General features: G+C 48.1%; 1 protein-coding gene across 1 annotated transcript; it reads left to right on the top strand.

Moving 5' to 3' along the window:
• The first annotated feature begins 61 nt into the window (after positions 1–61).
• ERLIN1 (ER lipid raft associated 1) lies at positions 62–22267 on the top strand. The gene is given in 13 exon segments (XM_030031242.2): positions 62–139; positions 678–801; positions 2091–2172; positions 2703–2749; positions 8560–8621; positions 9540–9665; positions 10839–10912; positions 16096–16154; positions 17218–17309; positions 17867–17956; positions 18275–18354; positions 18529–18672; positions 18674–22267. Coding segments are annotated over 12 exon segments (1092 nt in total). The 5' UTR covers positions 62–139; positions 678–688; the 3' UTR covers positions 18797–22267.
• The last annotated feature ends 434 nt before the right edge of the window (positions 22268–22701 follow it).

Raw genomic sequence — 22701 nt, forward strand, 5'->3', positions numbered from 1 at the left:
CGCACTGTGACGCCATCGGTAGGCGCCGCGCGGCGCGCTCTCCCTACCTCTCGTCCCGCGCACTGTGGGGGCGGAGCGCGTGCGCGGCGGGACGGGAGCGGGGCCTCGGCCGCACGTGGGCAGGCGGCGGTGGCGGCAGGTAGGGGCGGGGGAGGGCTCGGTGCCGGCCCGGCCCCGCGCGGCTCCCGGGGCAGGGGCTCCCCGTCGGCGTTCGTCACCGCCCACGAAGCGGCCTGGGGCAGGGCGGGGGGAGCCCTGGGCCGCTGCGGTGGACGCCGGCGGGCCCGGCTGGGGAGCAGCCCGCCGGTCGCCGGCCCCCGGTGCAGCGGGTGTGCCCGCGTCCTTCCGCTGCGGTGGGGGGGGGGACGGAATCTCGTCAGCCGCCGTGCGCGTTCGGCGGCGGCGTTCCGCCCGCTGTAATTAGCGTGAGGGAGTAACGCGGCCTCGAGGAGAGGGGGCGGGGTGGCACCCCGCTGCGGAGCGAGGTCTGCCGGGTGCTGTGAGGATATTCCCTGGCTTTTTATCCCAAAAGCTGAGTAGGTTTTGCTGTTGGAAAGGGGGCAGAGACACCATCAGAGAGGAGAGAGAGCGAAGATCTTCATGCAGGCGGCAGATAAACGGTGCCCCATCATCCAGGTGACGTGCTGCTCCAGGTGGTAACGGTCCGTGTCCCGCAGGTGATGTGAGGATGACCATGGCCCAGGCTGGAGCCGTAGTTGCAGCTGCCACGGGACTCCTCGTCTTCTTCCTGTACTCCTCCATCCACAAGGTTGAGGAGGGGCACCTGGCTGTCTATTACAGGTACTGTTCCCTGCCAGCACGTTGCAGGCTTCCGTAGCCTTCCCTAGGTTTCTCCCTCTCAGCTGGGGTTCATCCCTGGCCCCAGATCACCTCGGGAGGTGATTGCTCTATGTTTCCCTCCAGGTTTTGCCCTGAGGTGGGCCGACTGCATTGTTTCTGCTCTCTTGCACCAGAAATGACATGGGCCTGGATAGCCTGGCTCTGGGCAAAACCGTTACGAGTTTTGGTCTTTCTGAATCCTCAGCTACTTTTTCTCACTCTCCTTCCTCCCTTTTTTCTGGGTCACAATTTGGATTTCAAAGCTTAGGGGACCAAAGCTTTTGGTCCGTCCAGTCTTTTCATGTCTGTTGATCTCTCCCTCTTACATCGAGGGCTGTCATGTCTGTCCCAAGCCTATTGGCCAGCCAGAGTACCTGCTTTGTTGTTGCTTTGAAATGGGTCTTCTCCCTGGCTCTGGGCTGAGTTTCACCTGGGGCTCATAGCTGCCCTGAATAGCATCTGTAGAGCAACTCGTTGTCAGTCCACAACAGCGAGTGGTCACAGTCACTAAGTGAGACCTCTTGACTAGATTTGGCTTCAAATTTGAATAAAGGAACAGAGAAATTCAGCACCAACCTTTGTGCACATTTTGCCATTTCTGTTGTATTTCTGTTGTGTCTTTTCTATCCTTTGCATTCACCACCATGGACCAATTTCCTTTGCATTGCTCTTCCCTTTTAATTACGAGTGTTCTGAACAGCACAGGCCCTTGCGGAATGCTGCAGGAGACCTTACTGCGCTACAAGGATTGATCACTTAGAGCTGTCCTCTGTCTCTTGTCTTTTAACAACTTGCCAGTCCTTGCAAGAGACTGCGGGTTTTCTTTGCACTTTTGGTAAGGGACTGTGCCGAATGCCTTGTGGAAATCCACACTAGCAGTATCACATCTAACTGCTGGATTTTTCCATGGTTACCAGTGAACTATCTAGAGAGGAAAATCTGTGTTCTTGAAGCTCTTTGCAATGTTGCAATGATGGAAGAATTTAGCAATATCTGTCTTCTCTAAAAGTTAACTGTTCACAGGACTGAAGCAAATGATTGTCAAGTTGCAGCAGGCAAGTATCATACGCAGTCAGCCCTTTTGTAGGGGAATTGGTGGCAAATTTGGTGCAGGTGAGTAATGTAATTTGCACTGCCACAGCTGTGACTCCTGGCAGTTTGAATGTACTTGCTCGCTCTCAAAGCCAGCACTTACTATTTTCCAGTTGCTTGAGCCTTTTCCCCATTTTTCTCTCTCTTTCTCTCTGTAGGGGTGGTGCGTTGTTAACTAGTCCAAGTGGACCAGGCTACCACATCATGCTCCCGTTCATTACCACTTTCAAATCCGTGCAGGTTAGTATCCTCTCAGAAGAGGGTGAGTGGGAGCAGGTGTTGGTAGGGATATTGCTGGATGGGGGTGACTTGGGTGACTGATGTTTGCAGAGGGGCTTGGTAGTGTGGTAGTCAGAGCAGCAGCCCCTAAGAAGCCCTTGGTTCCTTCTGCCTTAGGTGCCAGACCCATCTGTGCACTGGCACTTGTCCTTTTGGTGGAATCTCCACAATGTCCGTGTGTGTTGCTTGGGACAGGAGATGGCTTGCTCTGGGAGGACAGTCTGTGTTTGTGGCCCTAATTGTTTCCCAGGAGAGCTGCAGGCCTTAGTGCTGCAGGAGCTGAGAGTAGGGGGACATGAGCACAGCTGCCTCTCTATCTCCCAAAAGGCAGTTTAAAAGAAGTCTGTCTTCTGCCCACACCTGCCAAAGTCAGGGAGGAGGTAGAGGACATGTTTTTGGCTCCATGTTCCTTGTTGTGAGAGTCTGGGCACAGCATGATCTTCCTGGAGAATGGAGTGGTTTTGTGAGCACTGGTTGTCTTTTTATTTCAGACCACGTTGCAGACTGATGAAGTGAAAAATGTGCCTTGTGGGACAAGGTATGTTTTTCCTTTGTATTTCTTCTGGTGGTGAGCAGATGCACTCTATCATGTAGTTTGCAGCTAGCTGTTTACAGTGCTGTGACACAGAGGCTGAAAAGTAAAGACACATACCCTAAAATTAGTCCCAAACATAGACACACACATTATACTTGGAAATAATAGCACAGGAGGTATGGAAGGGAGGGCTCTTGCTTTCCCTGGTATTGATGTTCAGAGGGTATTTGCATTTATAGTGATATTATCTTGATTTTTCTTGGTTTCTTCCCTTGATTACATTGATAGCTCGTTGCTTGTGCTTTGGTCTGCCCTCTGCTTTGTGGTGTTACTAGACTGAATCTGGTGGTTAATACAAGTGCTGACCCCAGCAGGGGGCAAAAGTAAATGGTGAATGGGAATCCTCCTGATGGGAGATGGCTCATTTCAAAAACAGCTCAAGAAAATGAGTCTCCTGGAATTGTTGGGGCATTTTTTTGAATTGACATTTCACCTGATGTAAAGAAAGAGTGAGAAAGAATAAAGAAGAATCCTATGCATGGGTGGTATCTGGCTGCTTCATAATTAAGCTGATCCTTTTGTCAGCAAAGATCTGTATAGTTTTAACAAGCACAGCAGTAACGGAAGGAGAAGGCTAGTTGTTGGGTTGCAGATCCTGTTGTGTTGGTTCACCCACAAGTTAAAGTGATGACCCAATCTGTTTCTTCAGGATGAAAACAAAAGTGATTCTCCTTGTCTTTTAGCTTTACGGTACTCAACACTATTTGGGAGGGGGGGGGTGTTTTTGGTTTTTTTGTTTTTTAGTTTTAAAGTCACTATAACTTGAATGATGATGCACAACGACCATGTTGAAATTAAAAGTTGAATGTTAGTGACAACGTTAATGAGGTAGAGTTAATTTTTATCTGGTTTAGCCCTTATTGAAATGAGATCTTGGAATATTCCTATTGCAACTCATCATACATCACTTGAGCTTAAATATTAACATGGAGTTTTTGCAGGCCATAGCTGGTTTTAGTCTTAGACCTCAAACCTCTTTCAGGAGTGTCTGTAAATAAAGCTAGTGTTCAGTGCTCCAGCCAGGGCTTTGTGGTCAGATGAAGAGTCTTTAGGTCAAGGGAAGACTAATTGCAGGAGGGAGGAGTAAGTTAAAAGTTAAAGGCACAGTTAAAAATAAGTAATCGGAGCAGAGTTTTAGCAGCATGTTTAATGGCAACTTTTAGCTCATACGTAGCATAAATAGGAGTAATACTTCACCTGCTGGATGTTGTAAAACAGCATCACGTCTCTGGGCCAGGGATGGTGTCCATCTGTCCTGCAAGCCTTCTCAACAGACCAAGCAAAGCTTTCCACCGAAGCTTAACCACTTTAGATGTACTATCAGTCAAAATTAAACTGTGCTGCTTTGACCCTGCTTGAGCAGGGAGGTTGGACAATACGACCTCCAGAGGTCCCTGCCAGCCTTGACCATTCTGTGTGTCTGTGATTTAGGAGCTAAATATTCTGTTTAATTCTGTATAGTTAGTTCATTAAGTTCCTGTTACATTTCAGCATTGCGGGATTCAGTTGTGCAATACAGGTGGTTGTGAAGTTACAGGTAATAAACACGCTTTAAAACACCAAACAGCTGGTGAAGCAGTTCTTAGTTAATAATTGAATACACTTCAGACCAAAGGTGCCAGTAGCTCTGTCCATTTTTAAGGTGTTACTGCAGGAGCCTTGATATTTGCTGCATTTGGAATCAAAGGCTGCAGCTGCTCCGTGCCAAAGCTTTGAATCCACGTTTCCATAATAAAACATTAGCTTATAATAACAAATGGATCAAATCTGAAATTTCACTCTCCTGGTTCAAAGTTCATTACAAGAATAGATCCTAAACAGTTTCAATTTCTGTAACTGTTTATTAAACCATCAGATTTTAAAGGCTGCATTTGTCTTCCACCATATTCATATTCCTGTTCCCTGTATTCTCATCTCCATTGGGAAGCTTCTGAATGGCTGTGTGGGTGTCCCATCCCCAATTTCTGCCTTACCTGTTATATTTATACTTGACAGCATTAAGTGAATATGTTAAATACAGATTTTAAAATACTTTGGCACCAGATGACTGTTTTTCATAAAACAGCTGTCACCTCAGAGACAAAAACCATTTCATTACAGCAGGTAGAATATGTATCTGCTTAAGCTGTGAGTTGCCTCTGGTGTCTGACATTCCTGACTTTCCCCAACAAGAAAATGTGTGCACAGTTCCTTGGAAAGTTCAGCAATTTCCTCACAGTGGGTCTGCTGATCTCCAAAAACTGATGGAAAATCAGTTCAGTAAACTAGTTTTAGAAGAGCAAAGTATTCCAAAGGACTGACTTGAATTAATCAAGAAGGAATGTACTCACGAGTGTATTAATTGTGGAATACAATAAATGGGTTGAAAATGGTGTTGTGCAAATATTGCATGAGAGAACTAGGTAGGTAGCATTTTTCTTACAAACTTGACTGGAAAGAATCACACTAAGTATTGTGCAAGTTTTTACAATGCCAGGAAATAGTAAATAGCCAGGACGCTCAAGCATTAGATGTTTTATTTGCAAAGGTGTGAGAGTCGTCTTGCGTTCGTGCTACAGATTGTTGGCAGGAACACAAACGGAGCACTGGAAGAATACTCTTCTGGAACAGGTCCCTGTTTGTTAGCCAGTCATGGAAAAATGTGTCACGAACGTTGCAAGTGGATGTATTGCATTAATGCCTGTATCTCTAGACAGACCAGATCTGACCTTTAAGCCCAATTTTTACGTGCTCTGATTGCCTAATCTGGTCTGGTCTTGTTTGTGGTCAGCTCTAGCAATAAGCATTAAACCTTCAGCTTTTTTTACAGCCCCTGTTTTAGGGCAACATCCTTCAGTTTTTCCCTTGTCTTCTCCTGGCCTGGCATAGGCTAAAATCCTGAAATACATGAGGCTTTCTAAGGTCTGCTGAAAGGCCTGCTACTGTATGTCAGTCCCCTGTACACTTTCACCTTGTTAGGCACTATTGCTGCTTAAACTTCTCTGAGGTGCACATAGTCTAGGTGTTGATCATCTTTTCAGACTTCCTCTGCGTTTCTTCTTGTTCCTCTCTCGCTGACCAAAGAGCCTGCTCAACTCAGTGCTGCTCTGCCTGACCAGCCTCGTGAGCAACTCTGCGGTGAGGACCTTGCGGGTACGAGTAGCCCTTACAGAGGCTGCAAATGCCAGTGTTAGAAAGGCTGTGGAAACTGCAGTGGAGCGTTGCAAGCGCTGGGAATCTCCCCATGGGAGTCACCCTACCTTGCATCTGCCAAGAAGCAGGCTTTGGCAAACGGGGACATTTTGAGAATGGTAGTGGCTTGTTGAAGTGGAAAGAGCGCTGTCTGAGCCAGTGTTTAAGCTGCAGGTGCCAAAGGGCAACTAAAACAGCTGTGGATGATGAGAGAATTTGTACAGTTCCAAGTCAACAAGGTGTGTGAATCGCCCCAAATTAGTGCATGATGCTCTGCTCAGGACAGTGTCTCCTGCACTCCAGGAGCTTACTAATGTCTTCTGGATCAGGCTGTTTGAGAAGAGGTCTTGTCTGAGATGCTCACTTTAAGATCAGAGTGTTATAGTTCAGTTTGGCTCCTGGGTTTACAGCAGCAGGTCCAGAGGGCTGTCCCCACTGCACAATGTGAAATGATGATGGCTCCAGCAGCTGGATAGATTGATGGAAAACGCAGCGTGTGCTTTGTAGGCTTGGTTTAAGCTTAAGCCCTCAGTGGGGAAATAGATGGCCAGTGTATTTGGGCTCTGAGTGGCACCGGTTTCCTCAAAGCCTGGCCAACAGGACTGATATAATTCACATATACCCCACCCTGTTGACCCACCCTGGTTAAGGTCCTTGGCAGGGTTGCTGTAGGTAGTGTTGGTTGAATTGGATGGGCAGCAGGCAGTCCTCTATGGTCTGAGGTGCCAGACTTTCTTGTGTGAGGGGTGATGAGGTGCTGTGGATGAGTCCTGTGTAGGAGACAGATTGTCTCAGGTGCTCTCTTTTTTCCTTAAAACATCCCTGTAAAATTGAAATGCCAAAAGGACCCCAACATAAAGATGTGCAGTGGAGGAGATTCTGGTGGAAGAAGCCCACATGCTCAGCTTTGGTTCCTCACCAGGATATCTGGAAGGTACCCCAAGATGGTAGCTGGGTTTCCCTGTCCTGGTGGAGATGTCATAAGGTGACTGGAACAAATCAGGAGGATGAGAGCAGGTTCGGAAGATCCTGAGGAATGCTGTTGGATGTCACTTGCAACAATAAATAGTAATTTTATTCGATGTGATGGGACATGGTGGAGAAAAACACATATACCATACCATTATAACTGCTTGTGCAGCCTGACCTACCTATAAAGGATCCATAAGCCTGTCTTATTTAAAAATAGTAATGGCTCTTGAGAGAGCCAGCAAGAATGCCCATGGCCTAAAGAGAAATCTTGAGTGAAAAAGAGATTAATACTCTTAGTAGTAGTATCTCACTGGGAAATAAGTCTCTCTTTAGCCACAGATATCTTTTGTGCTGGCTTATCCCTTCCAGCAGACAAGTTCAGTCCATCACCAATGTTTTTAGCTCGTAGGTTGCCATGAAGCAGGCCGGTTTGCAGAGTGAACGCAGGCTGTGCCTGGGAGACCTTTTCTAAAAGACGACAGACACAGGCAAGTTCAGGTGATTTTTCTGCAGATGTAGCTTTCAACTGCCAGAGATTAAGATCTGCAAAATAAGAAACCAGGTTTGTCATGGGGGATACGTTTGAGTTAAAATACCACAGAGGCTTAAGTTTGGAAATGTGGGAGGTCCACTTCTGCGGATCAGCTGTCTTTAAACAGTTTCTGCTAAAGCTTCTCGTTTGTGATTTGCCTTTGCCCTGAAGACAAAATTGCAAGAGAAAAGTGCTTTTAAAATATGCTCTCAAGAGACTTATGAGCTGTTGAAAATGAAGGGTTTTTTTCTTTACTGTAGAGTTTTTGCTTTTCTCTAGTGTCACAGGTATCCAGGGGTGGGCATGACCTGCTGAAAGCCACATCAGTAAGAGCAGAGGCTGGGATCAAGCCCTACCTCTGATTCTCTGTTTTATCTGCTGGTCCAGCAGCACATGATCCCCTGGGGAGAGGACTGCCAGCAGGCTTCTTCCAATGAGGTGTCTGGAGCTTCTTGACAGTGCACATGCCTGGGCGCATGTGCACGGTTGTGGTGTTTAACTAGGGAGCTGTTTGCAATGTGACATTGAAGCAGGGATGATGAATTAAAGTCTGTTACGTGCTTTGTTTCTTCCTTTCTAACAGGGGCCTTGTCAAGTTCCTGCTGGAGTTAGTAAATACATGAACTTAAACTAAGGGTTTTTCTATTTCAAATGTACGTGCTGTCTAGCAGGGCTGCGGTTCATCTGCAGTTTGTCTCTGCTCTGCTGCTTGCAGGTGTCATCTGCTGTCTTTGTTGCCTTACCTTCATCGTGCTGGACTTCTCCTTTCTGACAGTTGCAGCTACATTCCTCTTCAAAAATGTTTTCCTTTTGCTGGCTAAGTAGGAGATAACAAAGTGAAATGAAAGTGCTTTGCAGACTTGCTGGAGCATGCTTTTGATTTATGCAGAGAGAGGGACCAGTCTATACATATCTGGGGTTTGCTGCCATCTAATTGCAAAAAGCTCAAAAAGTCAGAATTGTTCTGGGTAAGTTTAGTAGAATTTAGTAAAAGAGGGATGAAGACAACTTTGCTTTAAATGTGGACCACTGTTAACAGTTGCAGTAATAATTCATGAATTCGCTTTTTCACTTACAGTGGTGGTGTTATGATCTACATTGACCGAATAGAAGTTGTGAATAAATTGGCACCATATGCAGGTATTTCCTGTCCTGTTTCAACAAGCAGTGCTGTGACTGTCTTCACTCATCCTGTAGCAGCTCTATCTTGGTTTGCAAGGCTTCCATTTTCTGTGTCTTGTTATCCTTATGGTTCCCAATACTGTAGCACTTAGTTTCATGCATGTGTCTGAAAGCTTTTCGAAAAGCCACAGATTTTCAAAGTTGAAAAGAAATTCTAGGATTTCTTCTCCCCTGTATGTTTAGAAATGCGAAGGGTGCTCAAGCAATCCTATTTCTTGCTGCTGAAGGGGAGACCACCTGTGAAACTAAATACATAGGTCAAGGCCCCCAGGTGCTTTCCAGCTCAGCTGCTGGGAAAATTACAAAGGCAAAGCCCTTGCAGGAGCCTCTTGCCTTCTTGTTTCACCAGCTGCTGAACCAAAGACCCAGACAGCTTTTTTTTTTTCAGCAGCATAGCTTAATGCAAAATGCTAGTGTTACTGAGGCATTGAAGGGTGAATTCATGTTATAGTTGTGGGAATGATACTTGTTTTCTCTCTATAGTAGTATCTGTTCCTATGCATGCAGGTCCTGGACAGGCTTTACTGTTTCATTTGTTTATGCAGATCATAAAACAGGACTGTGCAGTATATCTTGCTGTAATTACTCTGCTCTTTGAAGTCATACAATCCCAGCAGTGCTGGCGGAGAGGACCTCTGCAGATATCTCCTCTGACCTCCCTCTCACTCACAGCAGGCTTCTCACTAGCAGCTGGGCAGGGCAGCTGTGATTTTGTCCAGCCAAGTCCTGAAAACTCCCAAGGATGGAGATCGCCCACTCACCTGTCCCAGTGCTGCACTACTTTCCTAATACTCTGAGCTTTTGTTTTGTGGTTGTGGCATTGCAGAAAGCAGTATATGTCATGGGTGACCTGTGATAATTCTCTTACTTCCTCAGTGTACGATATTGTGAGAAACTACACTGCAGACTACGATAAGACTTTGATCTTCAATAAAATTCATCATGAGCTGAATCAGTTCTGCAGTGCCCATACCCTGCAGGAAGTATACATTGAGCTGTTCGGTAAGTGGATGGCGGCTGGATGTACCCACCAAGGGCTGTGTGATCTCCCTGTTCTGCTGTGGAATGTGTTACAGCAAGCCCCTGTGAGCAAACAGCCACTGTGCTGGAGCTGCAGTCTAGAGTCCAGCTCCTGAGATATCCATATGCCATTTCCCATGTGGCTTGACTCTTGAATGATTCACATTTCTTTGTCTTTCCACATCTGCACGTGGGAATTTGATTTCAGTCCTTTTCCACTTAGGACTGAATTCTGGACGCACAAAGTAGCCACTTTGCTGTTGTGCGTGCAGTCATGCCCATTGCCTTCACTATGATGATGGTTTTGTCTTGTCTACTACTTTTAGGCCCCTGTTCTGTTGCTGAATTTACTTTTTTTACTTTAAAAGCTTATTTCTGGCTGTATTTAGCAAGTGAGAGCCGGAAGGGACATGCTCTCAGTTCATTGCAATGCTCTAATTTTTCACAAGGGGGTAGCAGTGGTTCAGGAAGGAGCAAATCTAATGGTCTGCTTCTTGGTAGCCGCCTGTGCCCCCAAAGACATAACAGTATCATGTTCCATCTTGAGTGGCAGAGCAGGAGAAAATGGGTTTATGGAAGATAAAAAAGGTTGTCAGAGTTTTAATATTAAGAGACTGTAAATCTTTGAATGCTGTAGTCAAACTTGCCAAATATCTGTAGTCAGAGAGAAGTTTCCTGGTAGTACATGCAGCTTAATCCCTTCATAACTGGCCATTTCTGTGGAAGGATCTTCCTGGAGCTTGGAAGTGACACAATGCATTTTTTTCAGTAGCAGGTACTGGATCCTCCAGGTTGCTAGAGACTTGCCACTGGCAGCAGGGTTGGTGTGGCTCCAGCTAGGAAGGGATAGACTTCTACCACAGGCTCTAGGTGCTTTTTCTTGCTGAGATGCTGAAAGCCATTTGCCCTTAGCTCACATACCATGAATTCATCAACAGCTGAACCTTTCTAGAGACAGTAGCGTGTGACTCTCCATTCGTGAGCAATTTCCAGGGGATATATGAAGGGAAACAATGTACTGAATGATCTCAAAAAGCATCTTTATCTTACACCATAGAGATACCTGCTCTTCAAGGCCAGCTGACTCTCTGCCACACAAGCTGTAGGAGAAAAGATGGTAAGCTAAGTGGTCTCTTTCTTGTCCTCCAAACACAGATCAGATAGATGAGAATCTGAAGTTGGCCCTGCAGAAAGATCTCAATGTCATGGCACCAGGTCTCACTATCCAGGTAGGTTCATTCCCTGACAAAGATTATTCTTTTTTCCACTTTGAATATGCTCACCTTTCACTAGATTAAGTTTCTTGCTTCTGTGTTCCACATAATGTGAAATAGTTGAGCCTTGAGTTGAGGTTTGTCAGCTGTCCAAATGACAGTGACCGCTTCTACGTACTGGTTTTATGTTAGGGGAAGACCTGCAGGATAGAGAAAAGGACCTTTTAAGCCACAGACCTGCAGGTATTGGATTTAGTTTTCAAAGAGCAAGAAATTGTTTTTATTTAAACTACCTTTGGCACCTCTGCAGAGCTGGGTGCTCAAGTGTGCTAGCGCAGTTCCTACAGGTAATTGAGAAAGAAAAGAGATCTTCATCTTTTCTGCGCCTGTGCCAGAGATAGGGAAAGATGTTATATCCCAAGTGATTTTCTGCTTATGCTTCATGTTAGAAAATCATGTTTAATCTTAGCCGGGCTATGGGATATACTGGCTTTTTGGCATGTTGAAGTTCAGGGCAACGAACTGGGAAAATTATACCTTAGGCTCACAAGGGCTAAGATGGAAATCTCTGGAGATTTCCACTGAAGGGATGAGTGAGACCAAATCTGTTTTGCCTTCCTGTTGCCACATTTAGCTAGGCTGGCTGGCTGTGTGCAGGGAGGGAAAGCCTCGCCTTGACAGCACATGTAATGCTACCGTAAATAATGTCTGCTTTTGCTCATTTGTGCATAAGCTAGCTCTGTTTTGATGAGGGTGAACCACAGGCAGTGTCTTACCACAAAGAAATTGAGATGGCACCACTCTTCCAAATATCCAAGTTAACTTGCCTTGTACATTGCAGAGTGATTTCCTGCAAAAATTCATCATCAGTCAAAATTATCATCATAACATAAAGACCCTTTTTGATCTCAGGGCATGGAAGGGCATAAGCAAAGCTCATGGCTCTTTGCTGGGAGGTGTTAACAACAGAGCTAAATGTGATCTTCAGTGTATGCTATCCCATCTCAGTTTGCCATGCTCAATCTTTACTGTTGGTCAAAAGTTGAAGGATATCCTGCCTGCATCAGCCCCGCCTGATCTCACCAGACAACCAGTTTGAAGAGGTCCCATAACTAGTGAGGGAAGTGGTTCATCTGTAGTACTTAAGAGACGGTGTGATCCTGCCCTTGTGTTCCTGTTGTTCCCTTTCAAAACAGAGCTGCACTCTTGTCTCCAGTGAAAATGTGCCTTAGCATAAAACTCTGCTGTGTTGCTGTGTCTCTTGTCAGGAAATACCCTGCTTCATCGGTGAAGAGCTGAGCTTTCTTTAAACTCTACACATGCAGCTATGTAACCCAGATTAACTTAACTGTACCTAGAATTCAATTGTTTTGTGAGCTCTAAGGGAAATAATTCTGTATTTGGGCATAGTGCTTTCCTCTTGAAGAGCATGTTTGCACGCATGAGTACTTCAGAGATCACTGACAATTCATTTTTGAAAGAAGTGACACAGAAAACAATTCTTGAAAAGATGCTGTTAGAGGAAATTAACAGCATTTTTTTTTCTAGGTTTATTAAAACTATTTAGTGTATATGAACCCTTCACAAGCCCTCCACGTTGCCTGATAGAAAACTTTCTTTCCTAACTGTCATAGTGACCACAGCCTGAAGAGAATTGGAGGCCAGTGGACAGTAAGAAGTGTCATAGGGGAGGCTCCTGCACTTTCCCCCTGTGAAAGCAGCACACCCTGGGGCTTGTCTCAAGTGTCTGGACAGAAACACACACGTCCTGGGAGACAAACCTGAGAAACTGGAAATCCATGCATGTTTGCAGTCCTGGGGCCTGGTGGGATAGCTCATGTGAGTGCTGTGCTGCTGTGGATGTGTACAGGCTCTCTAGGGAGGACGGGCTGAGAAGGTGAAGCAGCAGGGTTGTACTGTCTGCAAAGGACTGGCTCAAATCATGTGGAGCTTTGCTTTGGGATGGGTGATGAACAGCTGAGATAAGAGCCAGTATAGGTAAGAATCAGACCAACTTGGAGAACCACATGGTCCTTGTCTGCTGCAGACCACCCAGTTAGTAAGATGAAGTAGGTAAAGCTGCCTGTAGAAGACCAGAGGAAGCCTCATGATCACAGACCCTAGTTCTCATGGCGGTCTCTGATCACCTCAGTGTCTGCTGGAAGGGCAATAGGGCTGGGTGCAAGCCATGCTGGACGTTTCTGAAGGGTGTTGAACACAGGTTTTGGCATTGATGAGTAAAGCTAACTGAGAGAGGTGCTCTGCTGGACCGTTTAGAAACAAGGAAGAACTGGTTGAGAGGTGAAGTCTGGTAGTAGTGTGAGCTGTAGCAGCTGTAAGATGGTGAGTTCAAGGTCCTCGGAGGAGTGAGGTGAACAGGGGAATTATGGGCCTGGGCTTGAGGAGGACAGAACTCGGTTTGTGTGAGATGTGCCCGGCAGGGTCCTGTGGGAGACTGCCATGGTCAGCAAAGGAGGCCAGCAGGCCCCACTTCATTGCCAAGGACATTCCAAAGCATGGAAAGTCATGCAGGTGAGACAGACAGGAGTCCGGTGTGGATGAGCAAGGAGCTCGTGACTGAGCTGGAAAGCAAAAAGGAAACTCACAAAACATGGAGTAGGGATAGATGAGCTGGGAGGAATAAGGCTGGTTGAACTGAGAGCACAGGGACAGAGTTAGGAAAACCAAAGCTCAGCTGGACTTGGACCTAATGATGGCAGTGTAGGGCAACACAGAGGGCCTCTGTGGCCTTTGCATCCACAGCAAAATGAAGGCCAAGGAAGCTGTGGAGCAGGGGACATAGTGACCAAGGATGTGGAAAATGCTGAAGTACTCAACAGCTTCTTTCACTTTCTGGCAAGGTCTGCCCTTGGGCCTCCCCGTTCCTTAACCTAGCAGCAGAGTCTGCAGAGGTGAAGCATTACCCACAGTGGAGGACAACTGAGCAGGTGGACACACAAGTCTGTGGAACCAGGTGGGATACATCCCAGGGTGCTGAGCTCCTGGCCCACACCATTGTGAAGCCACTCTCTTATCTTTGAAAGATGGCAGCGGTCAGGGGAGGTCCCTAATAACTGGAAATAGGCAAATGTCACAGCCATATTCAAGGAGAAGGATCAACAGGAGAGAAGTGCCATAGCAGCAGCCTATTCCCATTCTCTGCAATATTTACATTGCCATCTCAGTGGCTTTCAGCTGCACTCTCCAGTTTGTTGGTATCCCTTACACTGGGTTCCCCACACGGGAATAAAAACTGCCTTCAGCCTGCTGCTGAGCCTTTGCCAGTGCAGCTCAGGATGTGGCTGGACTTCATGGCCACAGGGAAAAGACACTGTCATATAGTCAACTTGTCTTTTGATTCCTTCATGCTCTTTTTTGCAAAGCTGTTGCTCAGCCAGTTAGTCCCAGCATCTCCCAATGCCTTAACATTTGATTATTAACAATATTGACAGTGCACAGTAGTGTTTCCATCTAGTAGATTAAGTAGATTTCACCATGAAATAGATTGAGCCATTGGCTTGAAAAAGCAGCAGCTAGTGGAGGTTTTCAAAGACCTGGCAGCTTTCCTGATTACAAAGGAATCTTTGCCCATGTTGGAAAAGCCATGCTTCTGGAAACTGATCTTTGGTTTGGTGCAGGGGGTATTATGGAGGTAGAAAGAATATCCCCCTGCACACCCTGCAGTAGCTGGTGAGGTGAGCTTTCTGCATGCAGTACCTTTCTAGGGACTTGGAGAGGCTTTGATCCTGGTAGGAGCTTAGAAAAATCCTTTCACTGAAGAATGTTCTGGTCTGATGTCCCATAAATCTGCTTTCTTTGCTTGTTCAGAGAAGCAGCAGAATTGCGGTTGTTCGGTGTGGAGAAGAGAAGGCTCCAGGGAGACCTTATTGTGGCCTTTCAATATATGAAGAGGGCTTATAAAAAAGGCAGAGAAAGACTTTTTACCAAGGCCTGTAGTGGTAGGACAAGGGACAACAGTTTTAAACTGAAAGAGGGTAGGTTTAGATTGGATATAAGGAAGAAATGTTGTATGATAAGGGCGATGAGACACTGGAACAGGTTGCTTAGAGAAGTTGTGGATGCCCCATCATTGGAAGTGTTCGAGGTCAGGTTGGACAGGACTTTGAGCTACCTGCCCATGGCAGGAGGGGGTTGGACTGTATGACCTTGGCAGATCCCTTCCAACCCAAACCATTCTGTGATTCCCAAGTGTCCTGCTTTGATGACAGGCTGGCTCCTTCTCCCCAGGCATGGTGTTTGCTGGGACCAGGGTGCCTGTCACATGGAAACGGTTCTCTTCTCACTGCATATAAAGACTTGCCTGGATGTGTCCGTATCCTATTCCCCTCTGTGGAAGCCCCTTGGTTCTTCACAGACTTACCCCAGAGAGAAGCAGCAGGTTCAGCACTGGATCTACAGTGAAGATGGAGCAGGAGGGCTGTGAAGCAATTGTACAGCCATGGACTGTGAATCTGCATCTCCCAAACCTCACTGATGTGCCACACAACGTGCCAACTGAACAGCAGTAGCTCCTGGTCCTGCCTCTGAAGGTGTTTCCCTCATATTTCAGAGAGAGTCCTCTGCAGAGCAGTTTAGCATCTGTCTCTGGCACATACCTGAGTTGTGGAGTCAGCATCACCATGAACATCACTCCTGATGATCCACAGTTGCAAACAACAGCTGCCACCCGTGCCCTGCTGCTCTCCCCTGTCTTCACCGCTATGTCTCTCATTGCATGGTCGGTTTTGCAAGCTTTTCTCTTGGAAATCCATTCCTGAGCTTGTAGCCCTGTCTCTTTTGCAAGTCTTGCTCCTGCGATTTAATTTCATTGGGTTGTGAGCCCCTTTCTTGAGCAGTACTTTAGGGAGCGTTGTCTGGTGATGTTTGAAGAGTGTTTGGAGTCAAGAACTAAGCTTCTTTTAACAAAGGTGGTGGACCTCTTTAGCAGTCTACTCCATGGGTCTTACTTGATCATTTAGGTGCCATTAAAGGTGCGAAGACAGCAAATACATGTCAGGCACCTCTGTGAGAGTGGCTGTGCTCAGCTGTGTTGTACAAGAGGATTGGGAACCATTATGTGTGGTCTTGGATCAATGTGGAAATGTCCCGAGCACTACAGCTAGTTTTGCAAAGACATCTCTTAGTTATGCAGCTCACATCAAAATGTTTAATTTAAAATGCACTCATTTTTTTCATAGGCTGTGCGTGTTACAAAACCCAAAATCCCAGAAGCTATCCGAAGAAATTTTGAGCTAATGTGAGTAGCTATACATAAAATTGTATTAATTGGTTTTGAGGGTCCAGCACAGGCATAATGCTATTAGAAAGCTCTTATCTGGTGCTCAGAAGGTGAGAGGTGGGCTCTAGTCAGTGTGTGCTTGGCTAGGTGCACTTGTGCATTCTGTTTCTCCATTTCCATAGCTCTTTCACCTTGAAGCCTTTCAGTCCTTCACAAAGATGGTTGTTAGCATGTACAGAGTCTGTATCAAGGCTATGTTCCTACTTCTTTATGTAAAAGCAACACTGATGTGCTATAGAGAACCTGTAGAAGACTCATAAACTGAATTCAGGGCTCAGGGGTCTTGATGTCTCACCCATAAGCTCCCCTCCAGCAAACTCAGAGAATTGCACAGATTTTAGTCTGATATGTACCTATGGAGATCTCCTGTCCAAGTCCTTTCCCAAAGCAGGGCCAGCACCACAGCTGCAGTGGGTCGCTGGGGACCGAGTCTGGGTGAGTTGGGGCATCCCCGGGGATGGGGATCCCTCACTGCTCAGGGCCCTGTCCCTGGGACACCCCACTCGCATAGGGACGGGCTGTTTCCTTGGGGCCGGATGGGGTTTCCCGTGCTGCAGCTGTGCTGGTGCCTCTGGGGCCCTCGCTGTGCCCCTCCAAGCAGAGTCTGGCCCCGGCATCTCCAGGAACCCATTGGGCAGGGGGAGACGTTGGATCCCCCTTCACCTCCTTGTCTCTGTCTGAGCAAGTGCAGCTCCTGCAACCTCTCCTCATATGCCCTGGCCTCCACCCCACATCTGCAGTAGCCTTGCACTGGACTCACTCCTCATCCTGAGGGCCTCAAACTGTATCTAGCATCCAGATGTGGCCTCACCAGTGCCAGATAGAGAGGGGGAATAATCCCTTCCTTTGACCTGCTGGCTACACTTGTGCTCATACAGCTGAAGACAGAACTAGTTCTCGTGGCTGTGAGGACATGATGCTGGCAACTGGTTGGCTTCTTGTCCCCCTGGCCTTTCATGCCCTGGTTTGCAGAGCTGCTCCCCAGCACCGTTTCCCTGTGATATCATTTCTCACCCTGCAGGGAAGCTGAGAAGACCAAGCTGCTGATAGCAGCCCAGAAGCAGAAGGTAGTAGAGAAGGAGGCAGAGACAGACCGGAAGAAAGCGCTTATTGGTATGTCACCAGTTGGGAGTACTAGTGGATGGGGTCCAGACTGAATTTCCATTCCTACATCCCCCTGTAAGCCAAGGCAGGACATTGTCTTGCATGGCTGACAGCTCCCTCAAGGAGGCATGGCCAGGCTGCACCAACAGTCATTTAGAAAATATGAGTGTTTGCGTTGCTGTATCTACATCGCACCTCCCTCCCCATAGCAGCAGAGCAGTGAACACCTCTGTCCTACAGCGGGGCTTCTGCTACAGCAGGCCAAGAGGTAACAGCTCTGCCAGAAAAACTGCTTGGGCTTGAAGCTACGTGTCCCTGTGCCAGGGGGACTCACACTTGTAAAAGAGATGTCAACCAGTGCAACTCTAGAAACATCAGGACTGTGGTTTTTTTCTGTAACTGTATTGCTTGGAATACAAACTGGCACTGTAGGATCTGAGCAGAAAGGGAGGCAGCAGAGAGCAAACTGCTTATGTGGCAGATTCTGTGACCAGGTGCTGGGGTCAGGTTGCTGATGCTCAAGCCCTGAGAAGTGAATGTCTGAGCTGAGCCTATTGTGATTGCAGAGGCAGAGAAGGCTGCTCAGGTGGCGAGGATTCACTATCAACAGAAGATTATGGAGAAGGAAACAGAGAAGCGAATTTCTGAGATTGAAGGTAACTGTGCTGCTGGGCTCATCTTCCAGCTAAAGGTGGTGACAGGTAGAGGAACCTCAGAACTGGGCTCATAGGCATTGTCATCCTGCAAAAATAATAAAGGGTACAGTAGCACAAGGTTGTGCACTGGGGTCATTCCTCCCCTTTGCAGGTACCTCTCCAAGAAGCCAGCAGTGCAGGTATGTGGCCAGCCAAGCTGTGTCATGGGCACATCTGGGTCAGCTCATCCCCATTCAACAAAGGCTCAGGTGTTTGATATGATGGGGCTATTCACTTGCTAATGCTTCTTCTCCTGTCTGTCCTCTGTTGCTGTGTTAGATGCTGCATTCCTAGCAAGAGAGAGAGCAAAAGCTGATGCGGAGTACTACACTGCTCGGAAGCTGGCTGATTCCAACAAGGTGAGGACTTCCTTACTCTTTTTCTCTGTGCAGGAGATTAGGTTCAGGTGGGCAGCACTGGAAAAACACTTGATTTAACAGCCCACATCCCAGGAAGCAGCTGCCTGAGATGAAGTCTAATGATGTGGGGCCCAGAAGGTTGTCTCTTACAGTCTCTGGTTTCTCTTTTTGTAGCTGAAACTTACCCCTGAGTATCTGGAACTAATGAAATATCAAGCAATAGCTGCGAACAGCAAGCTGTATTTTGGTGACCGCATCCCTAACGTGTTTCTGGATTCCTGTGCCTTCCAGCAAGCTAATCTGAGGACTGCACAAGAAACCAGCCTTCCTTCACAGGAGGCCCCAGAGACCTCTGGAGAAAGCCACCTCAGAGCAAAGGAAAGCACTGGCTGACAGAGGTAGAAAGATACCTGGTATAGCTCAACAGCTAGCCCAGCTGTGAATGGGGATGTTGCCCTGTGCTGGTGGGGCGGATGCAGCGCATGCATGGACATCTTGTGTATAGGTGGCAGCTGGGTTGATTTTCTTCTAGCAACACATTGCAAGTGCTCTGCCTCTTCCGTTTCTTCCCCTATTAAATTGGTGCTTCCAAATGAGGGATAATCCTGTATTAACATACCTATACTGGAATATTAAAAGACAGACACCAGGAAAGCCTTCCCGCAGTAGGTGCAATTATTTAGCAAGCATTGCTCTGGAGGTAGGAGATGTGGCTTTGAGTGCTATGTTACCGCACACTGGCTGTTCCCCAGTGCTCCTCGCTGAGGCCGAGCGAAGAGGTTTCCTTTGTCCTGCTGATGAAGCTTCGCTTTGTGGACTCCGAGGCAGGTTTCTACTGGTGCAATCTAACTCTTCTCAAGGACTTCAATGGAGTGGGCTCTTCTTGGCCAGCACAGGCTGCATGTTCCTGCTCAGGACAAGGCCTGCTGACAGGACAAGTGGTTTGGTGTGGAATAGGTTATTTGAATAGGATCTGCATAGCCATAATCTTTCCTGTAGGCAGTGGCACTTCAATAACAACTTGGAGCAAGCAATCTCTAACAGGCTTCTGTAACTCCTCCTTTCCAAGCAAGAGTCTCGTGCTGGCAGCCCATGACTGACTGTAGTATGTTTCAGCTGGGTGGCTGGGTCTCACCTTGCACCCTAAACCAGATTTCAGAGTGCATGGAGCACCTCCAAGCAGCTGGTAACAGAGCTGGGAAATGTTTGCTCAGACCCCAGTGTCCCTGTAGGTCTTTTCACCAGGGAAAGGGGGCTGAATTTCCACTGCTCTGCCTTGCTGGCAAAGTGAAGGGGAAGAGTGAAGAGACCCTGCTCTGCAGCAGATCAGATGTTTGACACCTCACCTGCAAAGTAGGTGAGGCATCACTGCTCCCCAGTGTGAAATCCACCACTCCAGGAAGAAGTGGGACCTGCCTCATGTGTCCTTGAACAGCCGCGGTGGGGAGTCTCATGCTGGTCCTCTTATCACTGGCCAGGCTTTGCTGCATCACAGGGCTTTTAACTCAGGAGCAGTACTGGCAGGAGGATCTTTTCTCCTGGTGTGTGTTGTAATACATCCAACCCCTGCTCCCTGTGTGCTACTGCAGAGCGAGACAAAGAGATGTGCTCCGGGGGGGGAAATCTGCTGGTACGATCTGCTTTCCTCTTTTCCCCTCTCCTCCCCTTTTGCCTGCGAGGACGTGCTTGTTTCTAGGACCTGTTTCTCATGTTCTGCAGCAATACCAGAAGACAATGACTGGGGAAGCAACTGGCAAGAGCTTGAGCTGGATGCATTGCCTGCGTCTGAACCTACCATATGTTCAGAGACTGCCTCTGCTCTGCCAGCCTGGGATATCTATACATTCATCCTGCTTTCCTGTCCCCTCAGGTGCAGCCATATGCAGTGCCTCAGCCCTGGCGCAGTTCACCAGACGGGCCCGTTGGTGGTGATGGGCTGGTTCTGTCCCTGGCACCATCTACAGCCTTGTGGCAATGGGAGGAACATGCTTGGCTTTTGCCTTGGTGAAACATTCAACCCAAAATGAATGGCCTGAACTTCACCTCTGCTAACGATTGCCCCAAATGAGTTGTGTGGGCTTCAGGCTTTCCAGTGCTGTTTTCCTATCTTGTGTGGCTTGACTCGGAAGATGGCAGCATCTCTCCTCAAGGAAGTCTGGTAACATATGGTGCCTTATGCTGTCTCATCTGCTCTGGCTGCCCCTCCATCTCTGGGGCGGAGCAGGGATGCATTGACCCTGCCTCTTCTGCTGCCACTGCTGGCCAGCTTGGGTAATACATGACTGTGGGACTTCGCAGCAGCTTCAGATGGTCGGTCTTTCCTCTCTGTCTGCAAACTCCTAAGGCCCAGTTGGTGCTCTGTTCCAAGATACCAGCTCTTCTTCAAACCCAGCCACAGCAGGAGCCAGGGACCAGGACCCTGCCCCAGTGAGAGGCCAGCTGAAGGAGCTGAGCACCAATTCCAGCTTCCAGGGAGGTTATGCATGAGCATGCTTCCTTGTGCTCTGAGGGTGGCAGGAAGGGTACTGCTGTCACCAGGAGGAGAGGTTTCTCCAGTTCTTGCTGTACACACCTGGTGCACAGGGATTCTGGCACAGCCATGTGTCTTGCAGATCCCAGCCTGGGGAGCGCTGAGCTGAGGTTTTGCACTGGGGGCTCATGTCTTCACCTGCCAAAGGCTTGGGCAAACAGTACCCTCCTGGTGCAGAGCAGCCTTTGAAGGATGCTGATGGGCAGAGGAGCAGGAAGGGTGTCTGTATGTCACGATGGAAGGCAGCTCAGCCAGCTGGAGCCCATGGCTAATGGCAGGAGAGCAGTGGGCAGCCATGGCATTGGCCCCACCAGACCCTGCAGTGCCCTCCCCAGGGGAAGGGTACCAGGGCAGAGAGGGCATGGGCAGCGTATGTTGTAGCTGTGGTGTTCAAAATGTCTGCTGGAAGTACTTTTGACTTGCCAGGTCCCCTTTTTCCTGTGGGAGGGGGGAGTTGCATCTCTTTGACCCTCCACCTGCTTGATGTTGCTGGCTTGCAGCAGGCCCTTTGCAGCAGAAACACGGCCTATCCTCGCTCCAGCAGCAGCCAGTTTGGTTGAATTTTGAGACAAAGGTAGGCTTTTTAGAACAGAAGCACTGCTGGAGGTGATGTTGACTTGTCTCCATGTTATATACACTGGGGTTGGGCACTACCCAGTGCTTGCATAAAACCCTAGGCATCAGGCTGGGTGGACAGGGTAGATTCTGCCAGCCTGCAGATGACAAGAAGGAAGGGCATGAGGGGAACCACTAGAAGCAATAACCAGGCATCTCACAGCTTGCGTGCAGTGATCAGAGTGAGATCCCAGTGCAGGGAGCAGGAAGGCCATTCAGGCCAGAATTCTTCCCTTTGGATCTGAGCCTTGGTGGGCGGCCAGGTGGATGCATGGATTTGTCGTTAGTGGCTGTCACTCTGGCTAAATGTCATCCTCCTCTGGTTGGGTATGCATCAGCCACCTCCTACCTGTGTGGTCTGAGGGACACTGGGGGATGCTCCTGCAGTTTGAAGTCCTGCAGCAACATGTGCATGATTCTCAGTGCCTTCTGCAAAAGCTTCCTCCATCCCTCTCTGTTTCCCCAGCCACCACTTCAGAAGCCTGAGCAGGTGTGCAAGAGGAGGGAATCACCGTGGCTTTAACACCCTAGTTTGGGCTTTGCTTCTCTCTGAGCTGGGAGCTGTAGAGCAGGAACATGGGTGCAACCAGGAATGTGGGATTGAAGTGGGTTTTTCTTCTCCATTCAAAAGGCTGGTGTGGTCCTGTGACTAAAGGGGTCTGCCACTGGATCTGCACCTTCTTCAAGGAAACAGAATACGTATGTTTGAGTTTACATGCACAGTGTTAAGTTCTTTTGATAAAGCAGAATAAAATTATTTTGTTACCATTTCCTTGGTGGCTTTATGCATCCTAGGGCTGGTGTCACTGTAGGCAGGTGGAGGGGGGGGGCATCTATGCCTCTCACCCTGCAGTAACGCTGCGTCTAGTTGCGTGTCCCCAGCTGCCGTGACTGCCACCCTAGGAGCTCTGTAAGCAGCCTGGGCTCAAAGAAAACCACATGATGGTGCTGAGCAGCAGGGGCAGCACATAGTGTTCTGCTCTGTTTCTGCTGTCCTCCTCTGAAGCTCATGGTGGGAAGGGAGCTCTGCTGGCCCTTGGGCCCCCACCGTAGCTGCCCTGTTAGCTTGCATGCTGCCAGTGCGGGAGCATGTCCCAAGCAGGCATGGCTGCTCTGTGCCAGCAGTGTCCTTGGGGACTGCGGACAGGCCCCTGAGCACTGATGTCGCCTGCAAGCATGAATGCTTGTCTTGGACCAGGGTG

This window comes from Aquila chrysaetos, chromosome 11 (assembly GCF_900496995.4).
Source record: "Aquila chrysaetos chrysaetos chromosome 11, bAquChr1.4, whole genome shotgun sequence".
NCBI classification, from domain to species: domain Eukaryota; kingdom Metazoa; phylum Chordata; class Aves; order Accipitriformes; family Accipitridae; genus Aquila; species Aquila chrysaetos.